Source organism: Condylostylus longicornis, unplaced genomic scaffold (assembly GCF_029603195.1).
Source record: "Condylostylus longicornis isolate FDR11 unplaced genomic scaffold, ASM2960319v2 ptg000053l, whole genome shotgun sequence".
NCBI lineage: Eukaryota > Metazoa > Arthropoda > Insecta > Diptera > Dolichopodidae > Condylostylus > Condylostylus longicornis.
Window position 1 is genome coordinate 665352 of NW_026578022.1, and position 8845 is coordinate 674196.

The 8845-nt window shown below is 25.8% G+C and overlaps 1 protein-coding gene across 1 annotated transcript; it reads left to right on the forward strand.

Moving 5' to 3' along the window:
- Positions 1-3198: 3198 nt before the first annotated feature.
- On the forward strand, positions 3199-8385 carry LOC129611583 (zinc finger BED domain-containing protein 5-like). The gene is made up of 3 exons (XM_055524791.1): positions 3199-4251; positions 4600-5086; positions 8318-8385. The coding sequence occupies exons 1-3, from the start codon at positions 3199-3201 to the stop codon at positions 8383-8385; spliced, it is 1608 nt and encodes a 535-aa protein (XP_055380766.1).
- The last annotated feature ends 460 nt before the right edge of the window (positions 8386-8845 follow it).

Consider the following 8845-nt stretch of genomic DNA (forward strand, 5'->3'; position numbering starts at 1 on the left):
TTAATTTTACATCTTTTAATAAACATAATAATGCACTTTCATTATTACATCCATGCTTATCGTCATAATACGGTATTTTAAAATTAACTATGTATATGCATTTATTTAATGTTAGATCTTAAATAACTATACAACCTTATAAATAAATTAATAATGTACGAGAATGTGCGGTAATAAATAATATCCAATACACTTTATAAACTTATTGTATGTGAAAAGGTAGGGTTCTTTGATGGATATTAAAGCATACCTCAAGTATTATACTATGATATAAATTTTTTTAATATTATACAATCACATTTGTATCATACAAATTTACCTCATATTATGCACATTATGGTGTACACATATTCATACAAATTTCAGATTTAACACATCAGTAGAACAAAAATTAATCCTTGTAATAAATTTAACAAGAATGCGTACATATGCACTGTGTTTAAAATTAATTCCTTTTCTTGTTTAATTATTTAATATATAAAATTTATTTTAAGGATCCTTTATTTATAAAATATTGAAAAGGTAATTTTTCATGTGTTAATCATGTTCTGTAATAACACCGGTAGAAAAAATTAAAGCTTAAGAAACTTTGTTTATAAAAAAATAGTGTCAACACTAATTTGAAATTCATAAGGAAATACAAATAGGATTAAAATGTTGCTTTAATAATTTTGATATAATATAAATATCAACTATCTTGACTTTCTTAGCCATAGAGTTATGTACACAGATTGACGCAATGTAGTGTTCAAAATGAATTCAAATATTGTTCAAAATTCCGTTACCTCAGTAAGAGTGTAAAATAAATAAAAAGTTTTTGATAGCATACATATGTATGTGGTCACTGATTACTGACTCACCCTGTATAAACTGATATATGAAATTGGAAAAAAAATCAACTAATCGGGCCAAGGTTTTAAAAAAAAAGTTTAGTTTTGCCATATTTTTAGAATTTTTTCCATCATATTTAGTTTGATATCAGATTTCGAAAACAGATCAGATACAATTTTAGAATTCTTAAATTTTGATTCCATCAAACCTATCGTAAAATTGAAAAAAAAAAAATAATTAAAAATATCGATTGATTTGAAGAGTAAGAAAATTTAACCATCAAGCCTAACATTTTATAAATTTTTTTTTTACGAAATCCCTGAGTTTAAATCTGTTTTATTTTGAAAATTAAAACTTTTTAAATAATATCATATCATTTGGTCTTAGAAGATATGAGTGATCATTCACTTTATTGATCATTTAAAGTAGAGAAATAAAATTACAACTTTTCTGCCTTTGCATAATTCACGATAATTGTGAACGTAAATGTAATTTTTTTTTTTTAATTATTTAGAGCATAACATTTAAAGGACTTTGAAATTCAGCCTCAGAATTTACTTTTGGACTGTAAACCGACCTTTCGGGGTTTAAAATTATTGTTTATTAATATTTGCACATATTACTTAATATAGTCCTTAATTTATATAAATTTTCTGACTTTAACAGCTGGATATAAGTGGAAAACTGAATTCATTCATAAAATTCTAAATTTTATTATTATTCCTTTTGCAATCGCATCTAATCGATTTGCATAAAAATTTTGTATACAAATTTTTGATTCAAAATTATGGTGTATGAAATTTTATCATTTCAAGTATTTTTTTCTTTCCAAAAATTCTTAAATTTTAGAATTAAATAAAATACAATAATAGTAAATAGTTACAATAAAGTTTTTTTTTAGACTATACAGTTGAAAAACAAAATTTATTGAAATTGATATCAATTTTTTACTATGGGTTCAATTCACAAGTGAACTATTAGTAACCAAACGGGGCCAATAAATCAAAAGTTTTTTTTTTGCTATGTTCTACTTCTTTTTATCGTTTTATTAAAAATTTCGTTTTTGAATTTTAAATGCAAAAAATTATTCGGAAATATTTTATTATGTGTTTGTATTTATTTCTTTTTTACATAAAGTTGTGCTAAAATTTGTTTTTTAAAATTCAGTTTGGTTATACTTTTTTTTTTGAATATTAATAATTTAAGGTACTTTGTACATATACAACATTATACATCGAAATTTATAAGTTGTGGCCTTAAAATTTATACGCTTTTCTAAATAAAAATATAGATTGCTATATTGGTTATATTTAAATTCTATAGGTTTGTTTTTCCAGTGGTTTAATCGCAGAAAAACTACTTATATACTTAATTTTTAGGAAAAAAAATATATGAATACAAAATTACAATTGTATTGCTTATAGAAAGTGATTGAGCATTAGTATTAATTAAAGAACCAATGGAATAAAATTTCGAACTAAATGCAATTCATTTTAAAAACCCAAAAATAATATTAACTGAATAACAACTTTTTGTAATATTTGAAAATTTTAGTATAATCATAAGTAAAATCTGTTTTAAAACACATACATACATCGTCTTTCAGAAATTATATTAGGTATACAAATCTATTAAATAAGTATTTCAAATTGGATTTAAATTTTAATGGTTGTATAAGTCATGGATGGCAATTAAAGGGCACGCGTGCCAAACTTGGCACGGAAAAAAAATTTGATGGCACGTTATAGTTGTGCCTCGACAAATTTTTATATAGATTTTTTTCTAATAAAAAATCTAAAAACTCGTTGAAAAATTGATTGAATGAAAAATTTCCTAAAAATGATAATTTCCTAATAGCGAAATGACAAATATTCAAAACCAAACATATTCAAATGTTATATTCTTTTTATTTTTGTTTTTTTTCACTTCACTAAGTAAAGTATTGAAAAAAAATTGAAAACGAAAAAAAATTCAAACCGCTTTGAAAATGCATTGAGTATTCAAAAATTTCAAAAAAGAAAAAACATAGTAAACTTTGAAGTTTTCTTTTTAAAACAAAAAAGTTGTGGTTTTTAGGGTATGAAAAATTATCCATATTTCATTTGGAGCGAAGTTAGCAAGAGTGAATGTCATAATTGTTTTTCTGAGTTTACACAACACGTGTCGTGTTTAGTTTTTTACCGTTATTTTTAATTGAAAATACTTCTAATAGAAAGTGAATGAAAAACATCGACCAATTTCTAATGCTAAATATTTTTACAGCTGTAAACTTGATTTCGGTAATGAACTAATTTAACAAATAAACATTATTTAAATATATATAATTTTTATCGTGTAATTTTAGATTTAATTATTTACCCCATTAACATGTCACCAATAAAAAAACAAAAACTACAGGATGTTCGCAGTTTTTTACCATCTTGGACAATTGATTACGGCTTTATTAAACATGGAGATAAGAGTCGTTGTGGTCTGTGTTCCGAAGTTATTGTATGTCGAACATCTTCTATTAAACGACATTTTGAAACTAATCACAGGGAAATTTCTGAAAAAAATATTGCCGAAAGAAGAGAATTAATATCACAACGATTAAAAGATGTTGAAAAACAGTCAAATTTGTTTTCAAGATTTGTGAAAACTCCTAATAATATAACAGAAGCGAGTTTTGAAATTTCTTATTTGATTACTAAACACTCGAAACCATTTTCTGACGGAACGTTTATAAAAACACTTATGTTAAAAGCTGCTTCCAGTTTGTTCCAAGATTTTAATAATAAGGAAAAAATTCTCCAAAGAATACAAGAATTACAGATGAGTAGAAATACTATTAAACAAAGAATTTTAAAAATGAGCATTAATATTTCCGAACAACTTCAAACCGATATTAATAGTTGCGATTTCTTCTCAATTTGTTTGGATGAAACAACTGACATAAACTCGTCTGCCCGATTAGCAATTTTTGCACGTTATTCAAAAGGGAATGAAATACGCGAGGAGCTGTTGAAATTAGCAAATATACCGGAAAGAACAAGAGGTGCAGATATTTGTGAAGTTGTTGTTAATGAATTAAAAAGCCCTAATCTCAATGTAAAAAAAATTGTTTCTATTACAACGGATGGAGCACCTAATATGACTGGTCCGGCAACAGGGTTTGTTAATTTATTTCAAGAACATGTAGGACATCCGATTATAAGATTTCATTGCATCATTCACCAGCAAATGCTTTGTGCAAAAGTAGGTACTAGCGATTTAAAAGAAGTTTCAGAAAAAGTTAATAAAATTATAAACTTTATTGTTGCACGTGATATGCACAAAAGACAATTTAAAAAACTTTTAAATGATGTCGATTGTGGATATGACACTCTTTTAATGTGCAATAACGTGCGTTGGCTGAGCCGGGCCATATCGTTAGAAAGATTTGTGAGCTGCTTGGATGAAATACGTCTGTTTTTGCGTGAAAACAATAGGGTCGATTTTAAAGAACTTGATGACATAGAATGGCTAACAAAATTAATGTTTTTCACTGATTTAACATTACATTTAAACTCTCTAAATAAAAAATTGCAAGGGCGTGGGAAGACGATTGAAGTTATGTTTGGACTTATAAAGGGGTTTGAAGTTAAACTAGATATTTTCATTAGAGATATTGAATCTGGAAAATTTGAATATTTCCGAAAACTAAAAGTTTTTTTTGATGAAATACACATTTTTGAAAAAACTAATTGGAATTTCACCTATGAATTTACAAATATTCTTGTTTCTATTAAGCAACAGTTTGCACAAAGATTTCTCGATTTTAAAAGGATCGAAAATTATTTAAAAATTATTAATTACCCAGATTTATTTGATATGCAAGATTGTGACAATAACCTCCATAATTGGATGCGATTAGATAATTTAGAAATGCAAATTATTGATCTGCAATCCAATCCAATTTGGGTAAATAAATTTGTGAATATGCGGAAGCTTGTTGAAGATTTAGAAAGCCATCGATCCCAAAATGTGGAATCAGAATGTTTCATGGAAAGTAAAATTTTAGAAGCTTGGAATAGTATGCCAGATACCTTTTATTCTGTCAAAAAATTAGCAATCTCGTTGTTAACGATTTTCTCTTCCACTTACTCTTGCGAAAGTCTTTTTTCCGTTTTGAATCATGTACATTCAAAGACTAGAAACAGATTGACAGAGGAAGATTCGGCAGCATGTATTACTCTGCAGTCAACAATGTACCAGCCCGACATAAAAACTCTTGCAAGTAATATGAAACAAAAAGTTTCTGATAAAAAATTAAATTAATATTTTTTCTATCTGTATTTATTAATTTTTATACCTTGAACTATAATATGTATAAATAAATATTATTACAACTTGTCATAATATTGTATTTACCTAACCATACCTGTACTTGGTACTGTGCTGGCACGGGAAAAAGTGTGACAATAAATTTCCCCAAATTTTGGCACTTTGATCAAACCCTATTTGCCATCCCTGGTATAAGTTATTAAAATTAATCTTATATTGTGAATTCACTTTCAAACTATTTGCCAATAAATCTTTGGTAAATATTTTTTTAATACTTCCCAGTAATAGCAAAATTTATTTTTTTTCTACATTGCTAACATGCAATGCGGTATTTTGAAATGCATATACATTATGCATAGGTCCCGCAAGCCAAATTCTGCAACTAAAAAATTATTTTCAAACATTTTGCATTATGGAAACCTTCTTAAATCCGTATAATGTATTTTGAAAATGGAAGTTGTTACTATAGGTAGAGTGATTCAAAGATTTTTCATTCGAATTCTATTTTTACTTTTGATTTACCATTGTTAGTTTACCTAAAATGAAAGGAAATCGTTTTTATTTAAAATTAAAAAACTAGTATATTTTAAGTTACTTGTATACTTTCAATGTAAAATAATAAAATTGAATATAAATAAAAGGAAATATTGTATATCTTCCCTGAATAATTTTTGTGGGTGAGGCATTGCAATACTGAGTATAATTATAATTAAGATACTTCCTGAAATTGTATATTTAGATAGATAAGTACCTATCTATATCATTTGTTAAGTTCAATTACAATACAAGTTTTAATATCTAGTTGTAATATGTGGCATCCAGTCACAACATGCGGATTACGTGCCACTTGCAATTAAAATTTATAATGACATGTACGTATGTAAGTTTTACATCTTCCATAAAGTTTTCAAAAAGCAAATCGGTCCTATCCTAAGTAATTTCATTCAATTTTTACTCCCAGTTTTTATAACTATAAGGACATTATTATTTAACAAATTGTTAAAAATCTTTTTCAAATGAAATCCAAAAAATTAACATTCGCTCCGTTTGCGACACAATAAGTGCATAATATGTAGGTCGTGGTCCAATTTTTAGGATAATATGTGAGTAAAAGCATATAAGTACAAAAAGTATATAATTACCTTTTTCGACTATTTATTTAGGTACCTAGGTATATCACATGTACTATCAGGTATGTACATTAATTCTTATGCATCTATTCGAAGCGTTTAAGAATCCTAATGTAATAATAAGTTTTTATTTATCATCATAATCAACAATATGCAATTTCAACTTACCTTTATACTGATATTTTCACATGCATGCAGTCATATAGTATAATGTGCACGTATATATGTACATCCATACCAGTATGTATATTATATAAGTGCATCCACATAAAACATATATTTTTATTCTTATTTAAATTCCAAATTCTATTATTTAACATTATAATGCTTTAAATTTAAGAAGATTAAGTGCAAATAGAGAAATATCCTTGAAACTTTAAAATATTCTTCATATTTTTGGTAGTATAAGTATGTAAATTTGTTAATCTAATTTTTGTTTTCTTGCAAATATGCACACACACGTAAACACTATCGCTGCTGTTTAGCCGATTTTACTGTTTTACAAAATTTAAGAGGTAAACTGGCACTTTAACAATACATTCCCACTTTTATTAAAAAATAAAAATATGTAATATGTAATTACTTCTCTTTTTTCACAATTTAAAGTGTAAAAATAATAATATTTTTGTCAAATAAAAAAACTTTAAAATATTTCGCGTAAGCGTAGCAAACTGGTAAAGATCGTTTAAACGTTGTTTACATGTAGGGTAAAATCTGAAATTAAACGTATGTCAAGATTTTATAACTGTTTACATGTAGCGCTTCAAACCTAATTAGCATATAAATATATTGTAGTTCAAAATGTGACAGCTTGAAAATAGAAATTACAATTCTAGGTAATTAATTGGTGCTCCACGAAATGAAGATGAACAGCAATACTTCTAATTCATTTTATTTTTTAATTTTGAATCTGCTATGCTTGTCAAAACATACAAATTGACAGCTGATTGAAGTTGTTATTATTATTTCAATTTATAAAATTTTGAAACCAATAAATTTTGCAGTATTGCCATGCATCTAAATTATGTTTCAACCGCTGCAATTAGAAAAAATATGTTTTCCAACAATGTTTTCATATATTCGTACTTTCATTAAACTCAGGCTGATTCGTTTCGTTTAAGAGAATGAAATTCGTTTACTATTGATATCGTTTATCGAGTTTCTACTGTTTTTAACATTACTTTTTAATGTTTAAATAAAAAACAACATCATCGTCCCTGTTTCAAGTACACCTTTAATATTTTATTGAACTTTTCACATGAATTTCAATTTTTGCATCAACTTCAGTTAAAAGTTAGTATATAAAGGTAAAATTCAAAATAAGTAAGATGATGTAACTTTTATAAAAGTTTATTACTTTTAAAATTCAAATTATAAATCAATTATTTCACATTATAATTAAAAAGTTATTCTTTAAAAATTGTTAGTGCAAAGTTTTTCAATGAAAAATATTTTGTAATCTTTAATTTTTCTTTAATTAAATAATGTCAACATACAAATTTACTTTTTAAATTAAATTCAACAGTTCCTTTTTTCCATGTTCCTTTTTTTTAGTTAAATTTTCAATAATTCGTATTGATTTCGGACTAGTTTGGTCTTGTAAATCGTATCATTATAGTTAGTGAATTGTCATTGTCTTCGATGGGCTACGGACTAAGAGATAAAACATGTGTAGGGTGTCAATTGCTAAATAGATTAAATATGCGAAACAGAGGTGTTCACATAAGCGACTGATTCATATTACAAAAATGAGATTCTTGCAGAAAATAGAATTGGTTGCAATTCTAAACAGCAACAGAATTTTTTCTCTTCCCCTATCTCGCTCTTAACTTTCTTCGAAGTCTTACGGAGGGAAGGATTAGGTTATTCAATACTTTAACTTTCATTCGTATAGTTTCAACATTCGTTCGGAGTTTTCATACCGAAATTCGAAATTAAATGAATTTTAAATGTCAACTTACGTTTACTCAATAATTTAACAAAATATGAATCAGTTTGCAGTTTAAACTTTTCTACTATTTTATCTCTAATCTTTTTTGCTTTCAATATTATAGATAATCAAAATATTATTCAAACACAATATTTAATTCTGCCTCTAAGGGGTTTTGATAACCCAATATGAAAAATTAAAACTCTGCTGACCATTTAATTTTTTTTTTCTTAATTTTTATGAGAAACAAATTTAAAACTCATTAATTTCAGTTATTTCGGCAAATTTCACAAAACTTTTTTGTAAAAGTTTTTTTTTTTAAATGCTATGTAAAAAAAAAATTTTTTATTTTGCTTAAAAGTGTGAATTTTACAAAAGTTTCATGACCTTAATTTTTTTATTGGAATAAGAAATTCTTGTTATCTGCTTGAGTTGAGTTTTTGAACATTTCTTTTTTTGACCTTCAAAAATATTTTCTTATAATTTTTTATAATTATTATTTTATTTCTTTGTTTTTAATGAAGAAAGTTTTCATCTTTATTGTACAAGTTAAAATTTCCTAGAGAATAGAATTTCTTTAGAAAGACCTTGAAATCGACTATACCATTTTTATTTTTGTAGCATTCAATCATTAGGATGGTATTTTTCTTAG

Excerpts from the sequence above, each read along its gene's own strand:
- LOC129611583 (XM_055524791.1), top strand. The coding sequence starts at position 3,199 with ATGTCACCAATAAAAAAACAAAAACTACAGGATGTTCGCAGTTTTTTA. Across the intron at positions 4,252-4,599 it reads CCATATCGTTAGAAAGATTT|CAACAGTTTGCACAAAGATT; the intron begins GTGAGCTGCTTG and ends GTTTCTATTAAG. Across the intron at positions 5,087-8,317 it reads CGACATAAAAACTCTTGCAA|ATAATCAAAATATTATTCAA; the intron begins GTAATATGAAAC and ends TCAATATTATAG.